This window comes from Bufo gargarizans, chromosome 1 (assembly GCF_014858855.1).
Source record: "Bufo gargarizans isolate SCDJY-AF-19 chromosome 1, ASM1485885v1, whole genome shotgun sequence".
Taxonomy (NCBI): Eukaryota; Metazoa; Chordata; class Amphibia; order Anura; family Bufonidae; genus Bufo; species Bufo gargarizans.
This window is the reverse complement of record NC_058080.1, coordinates 540505698-540529729: the sequence shown is the minus strand read 5'-3', so window position 1 is coordinate 540529729 and position 24032 is coordinate 540505698. Positions and strand designations below refer to the sequence as shown.

Sequence of the window (24032 nt, the reverse complement as noted above, 5' to 3'; positions counted from 1 at the left end):
AATGGAAATTTGCATAAAGAAAACAAATGAATCACAAACACAAGTACAGACAATAGCAGGCTACTCTCTTCTAGGTAGTCCTATCTGTCCCCGCTACCCGGGGTGCACCTCTACGGTGCACTAAACTAAATCCTATTCCACTATGTCCTAGCTCCGGTTAGCATCAGTGCACTCACAGTTCGGTGTCCGGCACATGCAGGCAGGTACAGTCTGGGTCCCAATCTGGTTGCTTGCTTCAGCGTGGCTCAGCTCTGGCCTCTCTTTGTAGTCTCTGTAACTCTGGTTAGAGATAATCAGCAGCTCTGGACGTGTAATCAGGCAGGGCCTGGAATTCACTCACAGTTCCTCTGGTAAGTGCCTCACACTACAGCAGTCTCTCTTCTACACCAGGAAACATCAGCTCAGTCAGAGAGCAAACACACTCCAATGTCTCAGATACTGTGTCAGCAGGCAGGGAGCAATCACTCTAATCTTCCCTGTGGATCTCCCTCTCTGCGTCCTTCTTCCTGTGTACTCAGACACCTTCAGCCCAGGCTCTCTGCTCAGCCCGGGAAAAACACTTAACTCCTTGTCCTCTGGAAACAACTCCTCACACTGTCCTACTCAGCCACAGTGGCCTCTGGTGGCTGGAGGGAAACATGACAGTCTGCTATATATATATGTGTTGGAAATGTTGCTGGATGCTCAGGGCTGCCTCTTACACTGGAACCATATGGACTAAACGAAAGTCTAGAAAGCAAGTGCTTCTGATCCCCTCCAAAGGTTCTCCCTCTTTATCTTCCCCCCTCAGTCACAGCTAACTTTACACCTTGTTCCCACCACTCCTATTAATGGTCCCAATCCCATTTATTCCCTCAATTTACCCTCCCCATCTTCCTTCAATCTCTTTCATCCACCCTGGTACCAGCTGTTCAATTTTTTCCCTTCATACAATCATAACGTTTTTCTCCCCTTTATCTCACCAGAAGATATGTGGCATCTTTCATTCTGGTCTTGCCATCATTATCTACCTGATCCTCGCATCATCCTTTAATACACACTAGTGGTTCCAATGCTCAAAACAGCAATATCCAGGGGTACAAAAAAAAATTGGCAAACCAGCGAATCGAATTTTTTTCAAAATTCGCTCATCTCTATTTAAAATGTATTTTGTTGAAAATCACATTGCAAAACTGTGGTATATATAGGAGTTCTGATTAGCAATTGGGAACAGCCTTGGCAGCAGCTAAAACACACAGCAAGAGAAGGTTAACCCACAAGGTTCTATGAATACACAGAAGGCCAGCACCTGTGCCCACAGGATAGTGGTGGTCACCATTGTAACAGTGGTCCTTCAAGTTACAATATTAATTGGTTCTGGAGCAACCATTGTAAGCTAAACAATTCAAAATACTTAGGCACTCCTTAAGATGTGTTTAAAATACTGTGCTTATTTTTATTTGGTTTTCATATGCAAGCCTACTTCAAGTGTGTACATGTGACGTTTAGGTCCCTTTGGGACCTTTATCAAACACTAGATGACAAGAGTACAGAAAATAACATACATAAATATCAGAAAATAATTAAATTAAATATATAAATATCTATATATACTCTTACAGTCAAGTGAGTAAAATTATGTCAACAATCAAGAAGGCTGTCTAATGTAGTAAGAGCATGATTAGGTAGATTACGCATAGTCAGTAATTTCTATATAATGCTTGAGGGGCATGATTATACGTAGGAATAAAATGAGCATGATATTATAAAGTCTATTAAATTAAACACTTGAGACATGCTAGTAAACTGAGGATAAGGATAAAAGTAGATATAGTGTATAATATGTTGCCAAATAATATAAAGACTATCCACTAGTACAGGGTCCCCTGGAATAGCAGAGGAACAAGACTCACCTAGTTGCCATAGAGTAGAAGATTTTGCTTTGTAGGAATTGTGGAAAGGTGTGTTTACACCATAGGTTAGCTGGTGTGTAACATCAAGAGTCAAGTTTAAATAGGACACGAGTGCCACAGCTTTCCTAATTGTAAGCTAAAACCATTGGAACTTGAGACCACAATGTTATGGAAAACTGGTAATTGGTTCCAAAGCCCCAACATATCATCCTAAAATAACATAAAATTTAAGGAAATTAAGCAACTAACTACTACACATAACGTAAGTCCTTACATATAACAGCCAGAAAGAGCTGCTGAAAGCTGTAAATCCCTTTCTGTTTAGAGGAGAGGAGCTTTTTCAGGGTTCAGAAAAATACAATGGAGCTTCCCTCATCTGGTGTCCAAAGGAGAAGATCATCTTGGCACATGTAGTAGCACTACTGTATTGAAGAGAGGCACTAGTAGACAGCCAATACAGGTGTTTTACCTGTGAAATGGCCATGATGATTGGTTGGATCTTCCAGTCAATCACATGGACCAGAGATCAGCAGTGTCGGAGGCATTGTATGTTGAGTCTGGTTTCAAGTTCCGATGGCCCAGGAAAGAGCCCCCATATTTGATTCATTTGATGATCTCAATAAGTTAATTCCAAGCAATTTTCCTGGTATTCTAGCTATGCACAGAATTTGGGGGCCTGGAGACTATCAATCAGAGATGAATGAAATTTTGTCAGTGCAGGAGATGCACAAGAAATCTAAAAGCATGACTGTAATGGAGCTGGTGAGAGATCCATCCCAACGTTGGCAGCTGTACGTCCTGATTGTCATTACAGTTACTATTCAGATGTCTGGCATCAATGCAGTTAAGTCATTTCTTTACATATTCAATGTAAACATACAAATGGACATTATAAGAAAAAGGGCCTCCACAAGTAAAAAAAAATAGGTGTTACATTGATCAAATTTTGGCTGGATATCTATTCAAATTGGTCTTCTGATATGGCTAAATTCACGTGTGAAGACCACATTGGTCAAGCTGTGATCTATTGTGGGCAGATTAACTATTGAAAATGCACTAGAATTTTGGTGCAATTTGTGCCTAAAACTGACATATATATCTTTCAAAACATTGTTTAATTATTTAAGGAGCATTTGTTAGCATAATCAACCCTATTAAGTTAGGCATATTGCCTGGTACGGTTCATTATGCCGTGCTAAATGATACCTTTCTTTTGTCTGTAGGGTGGACTGCTGCAGCAATAGCTACCTATTTATATTTATGTAAATTAGCAAATTTGAGTGTCAAGGGGCTGGCTGGAGCCCTTGGAGCACCCCTGTGCTCTATGCACTCCTCTCTCAACTTTGATTGACAGGGCTAGACATCTAGTCTAGTTTGCAAGGGTCAACTTACTGAGGCACTGCACAAGTGCTAGAACACTGGGCTGGATAAGATGTCTAGCCCTGTCAGTCACAGGGAAGGGGGAGTGTGCACTGCACAAGTGCTAGAACACTGGGCTGGATAAGATGTCTAGCCCTGTCAGTCACAGGGAAGGGGGAGTGTATAGAGCACATGGCCATTGTGTTAACATTGCTCTAAGGGCTCTGGCTAGCCCTTTGGTGCCCAAAATTTCTAATTTGCATAAGCATTAAAGTTAGACATCTCTGATTTAGTTCACCCAACAAAAGAAAGCTATAATTTTACTCAACATCAACCCTACCAGGCAATAGGACTGTTTTAAATGGGTTCATCATACTGACTGATGTTCTTTAAAGGCTATGTACACCTTTGGGCCAATTTATATTAGTGCATTGTACTCATTATGAGCTAAAAATAATTTTTTGCAATTGGTCTTAAATATGGAGACCTTTTTCTGTACATGGAGAAGAATGTTGTGATGGCACACTCACATTTGGTTTAATGGACTGTATTTATTAATTTTAATTGGATAATCGATTTACGTAGTTGTATATAATTGATTATATATGTAAAAATGATGTATTAAAAATAGCATAAAAATGGAATTATAAAAAGGAAGTAAATAAAATGGATTGTGTTGTGTTCAAAGTGTTGAGATAGTCTATTCAGTTGATCCTGGAATTCAAGGTCGTAAGAATTCAGTCGGTTGGAACGTTTTTCGCGGAGTATTGATAGTCTTCAGTACGTATACGGTGACGATATAAATAGAAGACAGTCCAGTATAAATTCAATCACGTGTAAGGCGTGCAAAAGTATATATATAGGTGAAAAAAATTGTATTCAAGAAAAAAGGTATAAATTGGTGCGCATACACTCAATATTATTGTGCACAATAAAAGTAAAAACGAAAAATCAGTGTTGATTATAATTCCATTTTTATGCTATTTTTAATACATCATTTTTACATATATAATCAATTATATACAACTACGTAAATCGATTATCCAATTAAAATTAATAAATACAGTCCATTAAACCAAATGTGAGTGTGCCATCACAACATTCTTCTCCAATATAACACTTTCTCACGGTTTTTAGGTGTACCGGTGATAGAGCACCTCTATCCATATTGACCGACTGGTGAGCCTCAGTAACACTTCTACTTACTTTTTCTGTACATAGCTGAGATGCTCTAGTAGCAGCCTGTGGATTTTCTCTCTTTTCCGTCATCGAGCAGACGGACTCCTTATCTCTGCTCTCTGATCTTCTAAACACTCATTAAAGCTCAATCCTTATCTTACTGATAAGAATGTGACTTAAATAAGTGTTTATGACCTCTTAGGGTACTTTCACACTAGCGCTAAAGTTTTCCGGTATTGAGTTCCGGTATTGTTGTCCTAATGCATTCTGAATGGAAAGCATTCCTTTTAGTATGCATCAGGATGTCTTCAGTTTAGTCACTGTACGTTATTTGGCCGGAGAAAATACCGCAGCATGCTGCTGTATTTTCTCCGGCCAAAATTTCCGGAACACATGCCGGAATGCCGGATCTGGCATTATTTTCCAATGAAATGTATTAATGCCAGATCTGGTACCAAGTGTTCCAGAAAAAACGGATCTAGTTTTCCAGCCTGCGCATGCATAGACCCTTAAAAATGTGAAAAAAATAAATACCGGATCCGTTTTCTGGATGACACCAGAGAAACGGATCCGGTATTTCAATGCATTTGTCAAATGTATCCGCATCCGGATCTGGAAACAAATGGTATCCGTTTGCAAGCAGATTTCCGGATCCGGCAGGCAGTTCTGGCAACGGAACTGCCTGTTGGATTTCTCTAACACTAGTGTGAAAGGTTATTAGATGTTAGAAAAACAGTTAACCTTTTGTGACAAAACAGCTCAATATTTTTAATAAAGACCAATTGAAAAAAAGATTTTTAGCTCCAAATTGATGAAATGCAATCACCCTACCAGGCAATAGGACTGTTTTAAATGGGTTGAATATACTGACTGTTGTTCTTTAAAGGCTATGTACACCTTTGGGGCCAATTTATATTAGTGCATTGTACTTATTATGGTTATTATTGGTCTTAAATATGGAGGCCTTTTCTGTACATAGCTGAGATGCTCTTGTAGCAGCCTGTGGATTTTCTCTCTTTTCCGTCATCGAGCAGACAGACTCCTTATCTCTGCTCTCTGATCTTCTAAACACTCATTAAAGCTTAATCCTTATCTTACTGATAAGAATGTGACTTAAATAAGTGTTTATGACTAGAGTTGAGCGAACACCTGGATGTTCGGGTTTGAGAAGTTCGGCCGAACTTCCCAAAAATGTTCGGGTTCGGGATCCGAACTCGACCCGAACTTCGCCCCGAACCCCATTGAAGTCATTGGGGCCCCGAACTTTTTGGCACTAAAAAGGCTGTATAATAGCCCAGGAGAAGGCTAGAGGGCTGCAAAGGGCAGCAAAATGTAGGTAAATCCTCTGCAAGCAAATGTGCATAGGGAAATGAATAAAAAAAATAAAAATTAACCAATATCAATTGGAGAGAGGTCCCATAGCAGAGAATCAGGCTTCATGTCACCCACCACTGGAACAGGCCACTTTCAGATATTTAGGCCCCGGCACCCAGACAGAGGAGAGAGGTCCCAAAGCAGAGAATCAGGCTTCATGTCATAGCAGAGAATCAGGCTTCATGTCACCCACCACTGGAACAGGCCACTGTCAGATATTTAGGCCCCGGCACCCAGACAGAGGAGAGAGGTCCCATAGCAGAGAATCAGGCTTTATGTCCCCCACCACTGGAACAGGCCACTGTCATTGGTGGTGAAGTGTTGCTGTTCCGCAGTGCGACTGACCCGTGTGTGCTGCAGCTGAAACTCCACTATGGCCCGTGGTGGGCACGTCACATATGAGGCGGTGAGCGGGAAGGCCAAAGTTACACTGTAGCGCAGACAGGCGAGCAGTGGCAGGATGTGAACGCCGGAAGAGCGCACAGACGGCCCGCACTTTATGCAGCAGCTCTGACATGTCGGGGTAGTTGTGAATGAACTTCTGCACCACCAAATTCAGCACGTGCCAGGCAAGGGATGTGCGTCAAACCGGCTAGTCCCAGAGCTGCGACGAGATTTCGCCCATTATCGCACACCACCAGGCCGGGCTCGAGGCTCACCGGCAGCAACCACTTATTGGTCTGTTGTTCATTACCCCGCCACAACTCCTGCGCGGTGTGGGGCCTGTCCCCCAAACATATGAGTTTCAGAATGGCCTGCTGACGTTTACCCCAGGCTGTGCTGAAGTTGGTGGTGAAGGTGTGTGGCTGACTGGATGAGCAGGTGGAAGAAGAGGAGGAGGAAGCCGAGTAGGAGGAGGAGGCTACAGGAGGCAAAGAATGTTGCCCTGCGATCCTTGGTGGCGGAAGGACGTGCACCAAAGAACTCTCCTCCTGGGGCCCACTGATAACGGTGTCATCGCCACTGGCCATGTGGGTGGAGTACTCGAAACAGGGCACACAGGTCTCGCATGGAGGCCCAGTCATTAGTTGTGAAGTGGTGCTGTTCCGCAGTGCGACTGACCTGCGCGTGCTGAAGCTGAAACTCCACTATGGCCTGCTGCTGCTCGCACAGTCTGTCCAGCATGTGCAAGGTGGAGTTCCACCTGGTGGGCACATTGCATATGTGGCGGTGAGCGGGAAGGCCGAAGTTACGCTGTAGCGCAGACAGGCGAGCAGCGGCAGGATGTGAACGCCGGAAGCGCGCACAGACGGCCCGCACTTTACACAACAGCTCTGACATGTCGGAGTAGTTGTGAATGAACTTCTGCACCACCAAATTCAGCACATGCGCCAGGCAAGGGATGTGCGTCAAACCGGCTAGTCCCAGAGCTGCGACGAGATTTCGCCCATTATCGCACACCACCAGGCCGGGCTTGAGGCTCACCGGCAGCAACCACTCATCGGTCTGTTGTTCAATACCCCGCCACAACTCCTGCACGGTGTGGGGCCTGTCCCCCAAACATATGAGTTTCAGAATGGCCCACTGACGTTTACCCCGGGCTGTGCGGAAGTTGGTGGTGAAGGTGTGTGGCTGACTGGATGAGCAGGTGGAAGGAGAGGAGGAGGAAGCCGAGTAGGAGGAGGAGGCTACAGGAGGCAAAGAATGTGCGCAGTGCACACTTGATTTTATTGGATACTTGGTTGTGCAGGGAAGGCACGGCTCTCTTGGAGAAGTAATGGCTGCTGGGAACAACATACTGTGGGACAGCAAGCGACATGAGCTGTTTGAAGCTGTCTGTGTCCACCAGCCTGAATGACAGCATTTCATAGGCCAGTAGTTTAGAAATGCTGGCATTCAGGGCCAGGGATCGAGGGTGGCTAGGTGGGAATTTACGCTTTCTCTCAAATGTTTGTTAGATGGAGAGCTGAACGCTGCCGTGTGACATGGTGGAGATGCTTGGTGACGGAGGTGGTGGTGTTGGTGGTACATCCTCTGTTTGCTGGGCGGCAGGTGCCAACGTTCCTCCCGAGGCGGAGGAAGAGGCGGAGGCAGCAGCAGAAGAGGTAGCAGGGGGAGCCTGAGTGAGTTCCTTGTTTTTAAGGTGTTTACGCCACTGCAGTTTATGCTTTGCATGCAGATTCCTGGTCATGCAGGTTGTGCTAAGGTTCAGAACGTTAATGCCTCGCTTCAGGCTCTGATGGCACAGCGTGCAAACCACTCGGGTCTTGTTGTCAGCACATTGTTTGAAGAACTGCCAAGCCAGGGAGCTCCTTGAAGCTGCCTTAGGGGTGCTCGGTCCCAGGTGGCGGTGGCCAGTAGCAGGCGAACTCTCTTGGCGGCGGGTGTTCTGCTTTTGCCCCCTGCTCCCTCTTTTGCTACGCTGTTGGCTCGGTCTCACCACTGCCTCTTCCTCTGAACTCTGAAAGTCAGTGGCACAACCTTCATTCCATGTGGGGTCTATGACCTCATCGTCCCCTGCATCGTCTTCCACCCAGTCTTCCTCCCTGACCTTCTGTTCAGTCTGCACACTGCAGAAAGACGCAGCAGTTGGCACCTGTGTTTCGTCATCATCATAGACGTGCTGAGGTGGTCTTCCCATGTCCTCATCATCAGGAAACATAAATGGTTGTGCGTCAGTGCATTCTATCTCTTCCACCGCTGGGGAAGGTCTAGGTTGATGCCCTTGGGAAACCCTGCCAGCAGAGTCTTCAAACAGCATAAGAGACTGCTGCATATCTTGAGGCTCAGACAGTTTCCCTGATATGCATGGGGGTGATGTGACAGACTGATGGGCTTGGTTTTCAGGCGCCATCTGTGGCTTTCTGCAGACTGGGTGGGAGATAATGTGAACGTGCTGGATCCACTGTCGGCCACCCAATTGACTAATGCCTGTACCTGCTCAGGCCTTACCATCCTTAGAACGGCATTGGGCCCCACTAAATATCGCTGTAAATTCTGGCGGCTACTGGGACCTGAGGTAGTTGGTTCACTAGGACGTGTGGCTGTGGCAGAACAGCCTCGTCCTCTCCCAGCACCAGAGGGTCCACTAACACCACCACGACCATGTCCGTGTCCGCGTCCCTTACTAGATGTTTTCCTTATTGTTACCGTTCACCACAATAAGAAAAACATTATTTGGCCCAATGTATTGAATTCAAATTCAGGCCTTTTTTTACAGACACCTAACACTATCTGGCTATCTATTTAAGTACCGTATTACACTAATACAGGCACAGCAGTAACCACAGATTTAGGGGAATATAAATTGTTGGCCTAGTATTTAGGCCCTGGATGAAAGGTATCCTTTTACGGACAAAATTACACTTGGAGATGCACGGTAGCGTGTGAAGTTGTTGAGGATGACCCTATAAGCACTTGAATTTGCACCTTGAATGTAATATACCCTTTTACGGACAGAAATACACTATGAGATGCACAATAGTGCGTGCAAATTTAAAGGCTTATGCTTTCAGCAATTGTAATTTAACAGTTTGTGTAATATACCCTTTTATGGAAAAAAAAAATACACTTGGAGATGCACTCTGAGTGTAATATACCCTTTTACGGACAGATTTAACTTGGCCTGCAACAGCAGAAACCACTGTGATTTAGGGTATTGCTATTTTGGGAATTGATTTTGAACCCAGAACAAAAACTATGCTTTGACGGACACTAAAAAACTTGTCCAGCCACAGCTGGAACACCAGATTTAGGGTATTGCTATTTTGGCAATTGAATTTCACCCCAGAAAAAAATATATCCTTTGCCAGACAGCAGACAGTATTACACTTGGCTAGCCACAGCTGGAACACCAGATTTAGGGGATTGCTATTTTTGCAAGTGAATTTCACCCCTCAATAAAATATAGAAAATTCTATCCTGAGTTTCTAGGGGTGACAATAAGCACAGTCAAGCCCCTGATGTAGGATATAGCAAAAAAAAATAAATAAAATACTATTGATGGTTAAATGGACTTGGTGGCAGCTTGTGCTGGTGCACCACAGGACACAAAATGGCCGCCGATCACCCCAGAAAAAAGTGACAGAAAAAATGCTCTGGGCAGCCTAAAAACAGTGAGCAATTAACTAGCAGAAGTTGAATGATTCACAGCTGTAGATCGATCACTTCATTAAGTGTTTTTGCTGAGTTAATCCCTGCCTAATCTCGCCCTAACAGCAGCTGCATCCTCTCCCTACACTGATCAGAGCAGAGTGACGTGCGACGCTACGTGACTCCAGCTTGAATAGAGGCTGGGTCACATGCTGCACTGGCCATGTATGTGCATGGCTGTGATGGCCTCTTGGGGCAAGTAGTATGACGCTTGTTGATTGGCTGCTTTGCAGCCTTTCAAAAAGCGCCAAGAAAGCGCCGAACACCGAACCCGAACTTTTACGTAAATGTTTGGGTTCGTGTCCGTGTCACGAACACCCCAAAATTCGGTACGAACCCGAACCCTATTTATGACTCCTTAGGGTACTTTCACACTAGGGTTAAAGTTTTCTGGTATTGAGTTCCGTCCTAGGGGCTCAGTACTGAAACAAAAAAACGCTTCAGTTGTGTCCTAATGCATTCTGAATGGAAAGCATTCCGTTCAGTATGCATCAGGATGTCTTCAGTTCAGTCACTGTACGTTATTTTCTCCGGCCAAAATTTCCAGAACAAATGCCAAAATGCCGTATCCGAAATTATTTTCCATGGAAATGTATTAATGCCAGATCCGGTACCAAGTGTTCCGGAAAAACGAATCCAGTTTTCCGGTCTGCGCATGTGTAGGCCCCTTAAAAATTTGAAAAAAATAAATACCGGATCCGTTTTCTGGATGACACCAGAGAGATGGTTCGGTATTTCAGTGCATTTGTCAAATGGATCAGCATCTGGATCCGGAAACAAATGGTATCCGTTTACACACAGATTTCCGGATCCGGCAGGCAGTTCTGGCAACAGAACTGCCTGCCTGATTCCTCTAACGCTAGTGTGAAAGGTTATTAGATGTTAGAAAAACAGTTATGTGTAAGTAGCCTTTAAGTGTCCCTACACAAATGCATTTTGTCTGGCGTTTTTTTTACCACTCTAATAACTGCCAGAATAATGATATCCCTTTTTTCTTGCCTGTGTGTTTTGCACTTTTTTTTTGACGTTTTGTTCCAGTGTGTTTGCTCACTAGCATTGGTTACAGCATGTTGTATTTTTTTTTAAAAAGAAGCCAGTAAGCTGGTGGTTTTACTGAAAAGCAGGTGTAAAAAATTCCGTTAAAATGCAAGAGTGCAGAAAAAAGGCCTTCAAAAACTAAAGATGTGCCAGGTTTATCATCCAGGGTCAGCCGCTATGATAAATCTGGTGCCAGCACGGAACTGACGTAGATTTCAGATGAAATATACACAAGTTTTCTGGTGTACATATTGGTAAATGAGTCAGGCCATAGAGAACCTGACCATAACCCAACACCCTGAGGGGCACACTGGGAACTTAAAGTGGCCCTGGAAAAAAAAAAAAAAAAAGTGGCACCTATGTTGTAGTGTTGATTGCAAATATTCTAATTGCAAATTTTTATCACGAATATTGGAACTACGAGAATTTGCGAATATCTAGAATATAGTGCTATATCTTCGTAATTGCGAATCTTCTAGATTTTTTTCATCAGTACCCATGATCCCTCACTGCTTCTTGCTTGTGGGCCAATGAGAAGGCTGCAATATCTTTGACTTTAGGAGTAGTGTTGATTGCAAATTTTTGTATCGTAAATTTTGATTGCGAATTTTCCAATTGCCAATTTTTGCAATAAAAAAAAAAATGACTGGAGATGACGAGTTCTCGAATATATATGAAGAATATTTGCCCAAATATTCGCGAAATATCACGAATTTGAATATTGCCCCTCATCACTGCTATGTTGTAGGCAGGTCCAAAGGTGACAGAAGGTGTGGGGCCAGCAATACCGCAGTGCAACACAAAATACCATCCTATCACCATACTGGACGATGGTTATACAGTTGAATTCAGGAAGGCAGCTGCGACTGCTGGCCAGTAGTGTTGATCACGAATATTCGAATTTCAAATTTTTATCGCGAATATAGGTACTTCGAAAATTCATGAATATTTCGAATATAGTGATATATATTCATAATTTTGAATATTCAATTTTTTTAAAATCAGTACACATGATCCCTCCCTGCTTCTAGCTTGTGGGCCAATGAGAAGGCTGCAGTATATTTGACTTTAGGAGTAGTGTTGTTTGCGAAATTTCGTAATGCGAATTTTTGTAATGCACATTTTTATTGTGAATTTTTCAACACAACTATTAGACAAAGAAGATTATAGCACTATATTAGCTAAATTGCTCTATATTCTTTTTTTTTCAGAATATTCGCTATATTGCTATAACTTCGTTTTTTAGAATATTCGTAATATTCTAAAACAGGAATATATAGCAATATAGCGAATATTCGAAGAAAAAAAACGAATATAGAGCAATTTAGCTAATATAGTGCTATAATCTTCTTTGTAATTTATGTTCTCATCTGAAGTTCAGATTTGAAAAAAATACTATAAGAAAAAAGATTATAGCACTATATTAGCTAAATTGCTCTATATTTGTTTTTTTCATATATTCGCTATATTGCTATATATTCTTGTTTTAGAATATTCGAAAAAACAAAGTTATAGCAATATAGCGAATATTCGGAAAAAAACAAATATAGAACAATTTAGCTAATATAGTGCTATAATCTTTTTTTTTATAGTTGTAATTTTTTTTCCAATCTGAACTTCAGATGAGAAAAAAAATTACAACTATTAGACAAAGAAGATTATAGCACTATATTAGCTAAATTGCTCTATATTCGTTTTTTCGTATATTCGCTATATTGCTATATATTCTTGTTTTAGAATATTACGAATATTCGAAAAACTAAGTTTTAGCAATATAGCGAATATTCGGAAAACAAACAAATATAGAACAATTTAGCTAATATAGTGCTATAATCTTTTTTTTTATAGTTGTAATTTTTTTTCCAATCTGAACTTCAGATGAGAAAAAAAATTACAACTATTAGACAAAGAAGATTATAGCACTATATTAGCTAAATTGCTCTATATTCGTTTTTTTTGAATATTCGCTATATTGCTATATATTCTTGTTTTAGATTATTACGAATATTCGAAAAAATGAAGTTATAACAATTTAGTTAATATAGTGCTATAAAAATTCGGATTACGAAAATTCGCATATTACACAATCATTACCTTGCCGAATATAACGAATATTCGAATTTGCGAATATTCGACAAAATATTCATGAAATATCGTGAATTCGAATATGACCCCTGCCACTCACCACTACTGGCCAGGGGCATAAGTACCTAATGCTCCTAGCATTAATTAATGCTGAGAGCATCATACCATTATGTACCTGGTCAGCATCCATGAGGAGGGCTTGGTCCCTCCATTTGGTGCAAAACCTTAGTAAATCTGCCCTGTGTTCTAAATTCTGTTCTTTGGAAATCTTAAGAGTTAGAAAAATACATACCCGCAGACATTTAGAGCTGTTATTTGGCCCGTTAGCTTAATTAAAATGTTGTTTTAATGTTGTTTTTCCTTTTTAAAGCACTCAATTGTATAAAATTGCACTAATACTAGCGAGATGCTGATGTTGGATCTTCCAGTTTCAAGTTCAAATCTGCATTGGAAGCACCATTCGGGGCCTCTGTTGCAGATTCAATTAAGAAGACCAGATAATAAAGTCCTGCATGCACTACAATGGAGTCCGTTCAGTTACTGTTCAGAATCTGTTTTATTTTACCAGATGAAAAAGTCCTGCATGCACTACAATGGAGTCTATTCAGTTACTTTTCAGAATCTGTTTTATTTTACCAGATGAGAAAGTCCTGCATGCTACTTTCACACTAGCGTTCTGCTGTCCGCTCGTGAGCTCCGTTTGAAGGCCGTGAGGATCCGTCCAGACTTACAATGTAAGTCAATGGGAACGGATTCGCTTGAAGATTACACCATATGGCTCAATCTTCAAGCGGATACGTCCCCCATTGACTTTACATTGAAAGTCTGAACGGATCCGCTCAGGCTACTTGCGCACCTAGAAAATTTTTCTAAGTTATTAATGCACACGGATCCGTACTGAACGGAGCCTCCGTCTGCATTAATATGATCGGATCCGTTCAGAACGGATCCGATCAAACGCAAGTGTGAAAGTAGCCTAAGAAAAACAGGATTACGAACGGAAACTGAACTCCATTGTAGTCTGTTCAGCTCCATTCGAGTCAGTTATGTGCCCAATTCTCCACTTTCGTTGTTCTCCTCCTGTAACAGAGCAGAACAACTAGCAGTAATGTGACCCTGGCCTAACAGTGACCCAGGAAAAACAATTGTATGTTGAAAATATGGTAGCTTGAGGCTACTGTCACTTGATGGACCACTGTACAAATGTATTTTTTTCTCCTTAAACTGTTTCAGATTTTCTATTATGCAAGAAGTATTTTTCTCACTGCTGATTTGCCTCCGGAGAAAATCCCCTATATGACTATAGGGATGGGAAGTTTTGAGCTTATGGCTGTCATTCTATGTGTGAGTATTTAGATTGGTTACATCTGACAATATTTCAGAAACACTGCTTGGCCAGCCACCATAAGGCTACTTTCACAAGTGACCAAAACTCCACATGTATAACATTTGCTTTTTGATGTGAAAATGGCGGTGGATTTTACCCTCTCCATTGCAAAGACCGATAGCTGCAGTGGAAATCCACAACATAAACTGACATGCTTCAGATTTCAAATCTGCCTATTAGGAAAACATTCTGGGAAAGATTGGGTCCCCACACTATCGCATCCATGTCCTGAGCTGTCAGTCATGGAATATTAGGCGCAATGAACCCCTTCTTCCCCATCCCGAACTACTGGATTGAGGTAAAGACAAAGCTTTAGAATATGTAATTTGTATCTTTCAACTCACTTGTATTTTCCCACAGTAAGCGCACAAAGTGCCCATTCTCTATGTGCATAGCAAGGACCCCTTAGCTCTGGGATATAATGAACAGGACTCTAGTCCAAAGTGCTTCAGAACACATACACTTTGTGGGCAGACTGCAGAGGAATGCCAAATAGAAGACATTAGGGTACGTTCACATCTGCGGCATCCTGGATCAGGCAGGCTGTTGCTCACCAGATCCCATTGTAGTCTATGGGGTTTGGGGGTGCGCAGTACTATCTGGCAGCGCCGGATCCAGAGAACTCCAGCAGGCTGTTCTCTGCCAGAACAGCCTGCCGAATCTGGGATGCCGGAGATGTGAAGCTACAGTAGGCTAACAATAAAATATTCTGCATTTGTGTCATTTGAACTATCCAGCAATTACAGTAGTTCATTTTTGGACCCCATTGTGACAAATTCTTTTTAAAAAGTATGCCTAAAATTATTGAAAAAATTATTGAAATCTACTATTAATGCTCTAAAATGATTTTCTAATATACTTTATTATTCCTTATACCTTACTGAAGTTCAGGTGTCTATAGTGCTTTGCAATCCATACTACCATACACACCAGTGTACAATGCTGCCTGTTCCGGTCTGCATGGTGTAGGTTCTAGCAGAGCGGAACAAGTAGGCACAGGAGCTTAGCATTGCACATCGCTGCTCTGCCTGTGCCCGTTCTGCTAAAGCATGGCATAGCATATCTATACCATGCTTTTGGAGAGCAGCGCTGGTACAGATAGGAGCAGAGATGTGCTATGGAGCGCTTACAGCCCTCACTGCAGCCACAGGGTAATCTGTACTCTCACACACACAGTATTGATTGCAAGGCGCCATAGGCCCCTGAGCTTTTTGCATGGGGAAAAAAAAATGTATATTAGAAAAAAAAAACATTTTAGGGCATTTACAATAGGTTTTAATACACTTTATTCAACTTTTCTTTTAGATACACTTTAATAAAGTCATTAAGAGGTTATGAAAGTTTTATGGGTGAGCAACCTGCAGTAAGCTGGTATTTTGGCAGCAATGGATGCTGTTCTTTAGTTTTAGACTGGAAAGCCATGTTTCTCGGGGCCTTGCAAAGTGTTAATGTGGTACATTACCAAAATAATTAATGTTTTGTATTATAATTTGTATGTATTCCCAAAAGCTGTCTATAGGTGTTTAGTTAATTATGCCCTGATTCAGCAGAAGAAACTAGCTTTCCCCTTTGAGGGATTCTAGACAGTATCACATTATCCAAGGCTCAGTTTAGATCTGCCTACTGCGCTTTTTGCTCCGGCCAAAAATCCGGAACACTTGCCGCAAGGCCGGATCCGGAATGAATGCCCATTGAAAGGCATTGATCCGGATCCGGCCTTAAGCTAAACGTCGTTTCGGCGCATTGCCGGATGCGACGTTTAGCTTTTTCTCAATGGTTACCATGGCTGCCGGGACGCTAAAGTCCTGGCAGCCATGGTAAACTGTAGTGGGGAGCGGGGAGCAGCATACTTACCATCCGTGCGGCTCCCGGGGCGCTCCAGAGTGACGTCAGGGCGCCCCAGGCGCATGGATGACGTGATCGCATGGATCACATGATCCATGCGCATGGGGCGCTCTGACGTCATTCTGGAGCGCCCCGGGAGCCGCACGGATGGTAAGTATGCTGCTCCCCCGCTCCCCAGTACTACTATGGCACCCAGGACTTTAATAGCGTCCTGGGTGCCATAGTAACACTGAAAGCATTTTGAAGACGGATCCGTCTTCAAATGCTTTCAGTACACTTGCGTTTTTCCGGATCCGGCGTGTAATTCCGGCAAGTGGAGTACACGCCGGATCCGGACAACGCAAGTGTGAAAGAGGCCTTAATATAATTGGATGTACTACAACTCCTGTTCTGAAGTTTAGTAAAGAGATAAATTAATCTTCTACAGCTGGCCTGGTTACTAACTCCAGCATCATACACCAAACACTGCACCTACATCTCCTGACTTGCATCAAACCCGAAACACCAAGGGCATCCCAACTATCATCAGGCAGGATCCCCAACACCAGGGTGTGCCCCGAGGGAAGACAGAGTGCACCCTCTTATCACTCCCTGGCCCTACAGAGCATCGATGTGAGGATTGCCACAGTGAATAATTATTGCAACCAGAGCCACTACCACGCCCATCCTATGCTCTGCTCCTCCTGGGTTTACGGCAAAAGTCAATTTTCTGTTCATAATTATCCCCCTCCTGTTTAGTAAACCCTAGTTCACAGATTAGTGTTTTGGTCAGTGTTTGTTCAGTGATTTCCAGCATTGATTGTGAGCCAAAACCACGAGTGGAGCAGGTACAAATCTTTTCATTATACCTTATCTCTGAGTAGGCTCCACTTCTGGTTTTGGCTCATGGTCTCTGACCAAACAATGACATAGTGAACTACAGTATGCCTTAATGACACTTGATTATTTTAATTGCAGAGTGTGATAACAGGACACTGCAGAAGAAAAGCTCTCCTGCTTGGGTGTTACGGCTGCATGGCTATGATGCTTGCTGGTCTAACAGTCACTCTCACTTTTTCGGTAATAAAAATAATTTCAGAATAAAACTGCTCCCCTAATGATTTTAGGGGTAGCGGTGAATAAAATAAATGAACTAATACAATTAAATAATATATTATCTCTTTACCTTAGAGCTGGGCTTCTTGGATGCCATATCTCAGTGCTGTGCTCATTTTCTTTTTCATCTTTTTCTATGGCTTGGGTCCAGGTATGTATTGCTTGCCCTTAAAAATGTGATTAGTGCACGCATGCCCCTGGACTACCGCTCCGGCCCCATTGACTATAATGGGGGCGGGGCGGAGTTCTGGCGGCAGCACATGCCGAGAGGCGGCCGGGATAAAAGTACGACATGTCATACTTTTATTCTGGACGCCTCTCCGCATGCGCTGCCGTACTGCCGCCAGAATCCGCCCCGCCCCCATTATAGTCAATGGAGCCGGAGCAGTAGTCAGGGGGCTGGCATTGCACTAGCAGCACCACATATCCGACAGGCTGTTCACCCACTGGAACAGCCTGCTGGAGCTCCGTGCCGCTAGTGTGAAACTAGCCTAAATCTATCTATATGCTATGTTACAGGAAATCTGTCACCTGGATTATCCCTATTCATGTAAAAATATTGCCTAATAGTACCCAGTACCTCATTTTCAGGGTTACATCAGATGATGCATTAGGCTAACCTAAAAGATGTGTTTTTAGGGAGCGTCTAAAACTGTGGGATTAACCTAATTGCTTGCAGTATTGCTTTCCTAAATATTCAAGGCGGGAATGGATCAGGGCAACAATGAGAATTTTAGTTTTTTCCACAGTAAGAAATGGGCAGAGTCTAGAGATGTTTTTGAGGTGCAGGCGGCATGAGCAGACAAGAGATTGAATATAGAGGATAAAGGAAAGATTAGTGTGAAACATAACACTGAGACAGCGGGCATGCTGCCCAAGAGTTATCATAGTGCCACACACTAAGAGGGAGATATCAGATTTAGGTAGGTTAGTGGAAGGAGAAAACACCAGGGGCCAGATTTATCATTAGCTCAGGTCAGAATAATGGAGTGAAAAAGTCCCCCAAAAAGTCCCAAACGCTAAAACTGCGCACAAATTTGCGACTTTTTTCTGCTCTGCACTATGCTCGCCAGTTTTCTAAAAGTGGGCGTGTTTTCTTATGTAAATGAATCTCTAGACAGATTTACTATTGGGACTATTTAAAAAGTCGCAATTTCACTCCAGTGAGGACCATGCTTATCTTATGAGACTTTTTAATAGAACATGCAACTTTTTCATAAAAACGTGCAAACGTTTCATAAAAACGTGCGACTTTTTCGTAAAGCTGCTTACTGACGGATAAACTGCTACGTCAAACCACATTTATTACAGTCTTAAAGAGCCGATCATAAATCTGACTTGGCTAAAACTGACTTTAGCCATATGTTAAAGTGGAGTGAGCTGTCAGAGTAATGATAAATCTGGCCCCAGAAGTTCCGTTTTTGAAAGATTCAGTTGCAGATAGAGAGAGGACATGATTTTAGAGACAGCAAAGAAGAGGGGAAGATACCAGAGGAGAAAAAGATTGAAGATTTTGGTTAGGTGAGTGGTGACAGCTGGGGAGAGAGACTGGAGGAGGTGTAAGGGAATAGGGTCAGTAGTGTATATGGTAGGACAAGAAGAAAAGAGGAGCCTGTAGACTTCTTCGGTGACTGGGTCGAATGTGGAGAGTGAGCCAGAAGAGATGTGGGTGGGAAAGGAATCAATGACACTTAGAGGCTAGGAATCGATTTCCTGCCAGATAATTTCAATTTTCTCTTTAAAGTAGGTGGCCAGAATTCCAGCACTGAGGTCTGTACTAAGCACCTGTACTTTTGGACTAAGGAGGGAGTGAAAATTGCTCAAGAGTTTTTTTCAGATTATTAGATAGTATATAGATCAGGGTGGTAAAGTAGGTCTGTTTGGCGAGGTGAAGGGCAGAGTTATAAGTTGTCAACATGAATTTATAATGGGAGTCTTGTGGTGTGCTAGTTTTTCTCCAAAGGGGTTCAGCGCTTCTGGAGCATCACTGGAGGAAGCGACTTTGAGGTGTAAGTCTACTTTCACACTAGCATTAATATTTTCTGGTATTGAGATCTGACATAGGGTCTCGAAACTGGGAAAAAACGTTTCCATTTTGTCCCTATTCATTGTCAATGGGGACAAAACGTAACTGAACAGAACAGAATACTCCAAAATGCATTCCGTTCCGTTCTCATATCGGAGAGAAAACCGCAACATGCAGCGGTTTGCTTTCCGTCCTGGGATGCGGAGCAAGACAGATCCGTCATGACCCATAATGCAAGTCAATAGGGATGGATCCGTTTTCTCTGACACAATCTGACACAATAGAAAACGGATCCGTCCCCCTTTCACTTTCAATGGACTTCATGACGAATCCGTCATAGCTATGTTAAAGATAATACAACCGGATCCGTTCATAATGGAAGCAGATGGTTGTATTATCAGTAACGGAAGCGTTTTTGCTGAACCCTGCCAGATCCAGCAAAAATGCTAGTGTGAAAGTAGCCTAAGCCAGGGTTGTGTTTGTCTCTGTTTGGCGTTTCTGAGTGTAGGAGGGGCAACTTCATCCAGTCTTCTTCTGAGAGTGTCATTATAATGTTTAGCAGTCAGTTCTGGATAGCAGAGGGGGGAGGTTGGGGACAGTCATGAGTGCAGAGAGTCTGTAAGTTTAATAGTGTCAATGGCTTGTAGATTTCTGAATGTGTGATAAGTATCATAGTGTGCTGAGATGGATAAGGACTTGTGACAGTAAAGGGGGGAAAGTTGTGGTCAGAGAGCAGGAGAGGAGAGTTACTAAAGTTGGAAACGGAGCTAAGCTGGAAAAAAAACTGGTCAAGTGTGTTACTGACTTTATGCGTCTGAGAGTTAGGGCTCATGCACGCGACCGTATGTATGACGTCCGCGTGCATTCCGTATTTAGTGAAACGGAATAGCTGGACCCTGATAGAACAGTACTATCCTTGTCTGTAATGCGGACAGTAATAGGACATGTTCTATTTTTTCGGAACGGAAAAACGGACATACAGAAACGCAATGCACATGGAGTAACTTCAATTTTTTTGCAGACCCATTGAAATGAATAGTTCCGTATACGGTCCAAAACAGGAGGTTAGAGATAGAAACTGGGAGGCACACGGGGAGATAGGGCTGTTAATGTTGTCAAGTCTTGTACTTTGTACTGTATATAAAAATGACATAGAACATAGAACATTCTCATAGAATGTTGTTAATACAGTATGTGATAAAAAAAATTCATGGAAGTGTTTCTTTATTCCTTGGTGATCAGGCATGTGTTCAGGTCTGGTGATATGGTGAATTGTCTTTACTCCACAGGGACATTAACGGTTGCAATAATTATAGAGATATCCAATCACAGTTCCCGAGCTGCAGTGTTTGTGATCATTGGTGGCCTCAACTGGATCGGACTCTATGTGATAGGGATGGTATTTCCATATGTAGAGGTGAGTATGTACTCATTATACTGTACAAATGATTCATCCTTATCCTGTGATATGACATTTTACAATATAATTGTTCACATAATTAGTGCAGAGAAGAGACTGCAGAAACCACTGCAGTTTCAGATAAACCTATCTAGACTTTTAAGGGGGCTCCCCTCTGAAATGACACAGCCACAGACCTTTTGCAGTTGAACAATAAATTGTTAATTTGCTTAACAGTGACCCAATAAAATTCGGTGTGGTCCTTGACTGGGACCAGACCCTCACAGTTACTACTGATATTACACCAAATTTGGGTTGCACCAATTGAATGTTGGCTTCTGCCTGTCCTGCTGTGGAATTGTTTAAAATGATCACTAGCAACCTGTCCTAGTAATGATCTGACCCTGTGTGTGATATGTTGTTATGGCTGAGTAGCCTGACAAAAATGGGGATCCTTCCCCTGTTCCTGTCAGGCTGCTCAGGAATGAAGGCATATTGTAGATAGGATTGCAGGATTAGCATTGCAAATCCTGTGTGTGATATTCTGTCAGGCTGAGCAGCCAGCCAGAAACACTCGTTACTTTTTTGCAGCTACCAAAGCGAAGTGTAATGATGTGAGACCCCCTCACCCCACACAGCTCAGCAGGTAGATGCAACCTGTTTTAATCACAATGTAGGATGGTTTGCTAGTGGCCAGTTCCCACAGTACTCCTTTAAGTATGTTCATGTAGGGTTGCAACAGCCACTAAGTAAGTATGCTGCTCTGTGCCTCCATGGGTCCTCATGGACCTCACTATACCACTAATTTGTACGGACTGCCCCATTACTCTTGGCTGCAAACCTGTGCATATTGCCATCACAGTTCCAGTCCAAGTCTGTGATAAATAAGGGGTACAGACTCTTTCAGAAACCAGCAATAACAGCAATACAACTGTAATTTCACACTGGTCAACTTTAACTTTGGATTGGTGCTTCCACAGTGACACAGCTTCTTTTTGAATGACAACACCCAGGCCTACTTTTGTGGCTCCTTTACACACTCTGGATCTCTTGATCTCTTACTCTCACCGATTATTATGGACCAAAACCAGTCCTCTCAGGCTCCCTCCTGCCTATGCACACACCCCACTGGTCCCTTCATGGTGACGGTGCCTAGACCATGGTGGCTGTGCTCACACACACACAGAGTATGCACCTCTGCTACTTTCTTAAAACTCTTTGATTTAGTTCTCTTGACCCCCTCCCTAAAAGTTTTCTACCATGACAGTGAGCGCCAAAACACTCAACTCCACATCGGCATCAGGGTCTGGGAAGCAGACATGAATATTGTGATGTGGCACTGCAACATTGCATCTAATGATTGTAGTTGGGGTTGTGATGTGACATAACAGTTACAAAAAAAAAAAGACAACACTGTTGGATTTTTGCACATTAGTTGCACCTAACTGGGCATCATATACCACAATCCAAGTTGCAAGTTCATTGATCTCACTTTATTTTTCTTATTTTCAGGCTGTCCTTGGCCATTACTGTTTCCTCATCTTTTTTGCCAATCTTGTGGCCTCTGGAATATTCCTGTTTTTCTTCCTTCCGGAGACAAAGGGGAAGACAATACAGCAAATTACAACAGACTTCAACAGATGGAATTTTAAAAATAAAAAATGGCAGCAACCTATAGAGTTTTCCACCAGCCTTTAGTAAACTATTAACGACTATGTCACTGGAGTGGATATTCCTGCCCTGTATACAGGGTATTGGGGATGTCTTCAGACCCTTTCATTTTTTTCACATTTTATTATATTGCTTCCTTGAGCTAAAAATAAATTTAAAAATGTTCGCCAATCTTTGAAAAAGGAAAAACTAAAATTTCACCTGGAAATAAGTATTCACACACTTTACTATGACTCTTGTTCATCTTTTAGATGGTTCTCCATTTTGATTGGAGTCCACCTGTGGTAAATTCAGTTGATTGGACATGATTTGGAAAGACATACCCCTATCTATTTAAGGTCTTACAGCTAACAATGCTCATCAGAGCAAACAATCAAGCCATGAGGAGTGAAGAACTTCCTGTAAAGATTAGATATATGGTTGTGTGGAGGCACAGATCTGGAGAATGGTACTAAAAATGTATGTTCCACAAGAGCACAGTGGCCTCCATAATTCTTAAATAGAAGACGATTGGAACAAACAGAACCAGAGCTGGCTGCCAGTCCAAACTAAGTAATCAGGCAAGACAGATGAGGGAAAGAAGGGTGGCTAACCTAATTGTCACTCTGGCTGAGCTAAAAAAATCCTATGAACAAATGGTAGAATCTTCCAGAAGGTCAGCCATCACTGCATTCCACCAATCTGGGCTTTATGGCAGAGTGGCCTAAAGAGAAGACTTTCCTCAGTAAATGACACAAGTTTGAAAAACAAAAAACAAAAAAAATACTTAAAGGTTCTCTGGTCTGACGAAACCAAGACTGAACTTTTTGACCTCAATTCTAAGGCTACGTTCACACTTGCTTTATTAATTCTGGTATTGAGATCCGGCAGAGGATCTCAATTCTGGAATTAAACGGATTTGTTTTGATTTTGCACATCAGGGTGCATCTGTTCCGTTAGGGTGTGGTTGTGTGAAATCAAAACGGAAAAAAAAATTGATCTGTCACTAAATACATTGAAAGTCAATGGGTGACGGATCTGTTTTTTTAGGCTCTGTCTACATTGACATCCATTTTTTTCTGTTATTGTGACTGGACAAAAAAACGCAACTTGCAGCGATTTTGTGTCCGGTCACAAAACAGAATGCTGATGGAACAGACGACATCCTGATGCATCCTGAACTAATCTCTTTCCATTCAGAATGCATGAGGACTAAACGGAAACGTTTTTGTTCCAGTATTGAGATCCTCTGTCAGATCTCAATACCGGAAAACAATAACGCAAGTGTGAAAGTAGGCTAAGCTGAAAATGGCTGTTTACTGATGGGCCCCATCCAAGCTGACAGAGAGGATCTGCAGATAAGAATGGTAGAAAATCCCTAAATTCAGATATGCAAACCTCGTGGCATCATACCCAAAAAGACTGGAGGCTGTAATCACTGCTAAAGGGCCTGAATACTTATGTCAATGCAAGATTTTAGTTGTTTCTCTTCAATAAATTAATAAAGATTTTGAACATTCTGTTTTGAAATTGGCATTATTTGAGTATTGAGTGCAGAATGATGGGGAAATACTTGAACTTTTTATTTTTTATTTTAGCGCAAGGCTGCAA

General features: G+C 42.4%; 1 protein-coding gene across 2 annotated transcripts in view; it reads left to right on the top strand.

Moving 5' to 3' along the window:
- LOC122934331 (solute carrier family 2, facilitated glucose transporter member 9-like) overlaps positions 1-23378 on the top strand; it is a 65975-nt gene extending 42597 nt beyond the window's left edge. For both annotated transcript variants that reach the window (XM_044289725.1, XM_044289733.1), the window contains exons 7-12: positions 2548-2735; positions 14253-14363; positions 17209-17310; positions 17422-17497; positions 20662-20789; positions 22284-23378. In XM_044289725.1, the coding sequence (XP_044145660.1) occupies positions 2548-2735; positions 14253-14363; positions 17209-17310; positions 17422-17497; positions 20662-20789; positions 22284-22469 (791 nt within the window). In that variant the 3' untranslated portion in view covers positions 22470-23378. The remainder of the gene's footprint in view (positions 1-2547; positions 2736-14252; positions 14364-17208; positions 17311-17421; positions 17498-20661; positions 20790-22283) is intronic.
- The last annotated feature ends 654 nt before the right edge of the window (positions 23379-24032 follow it).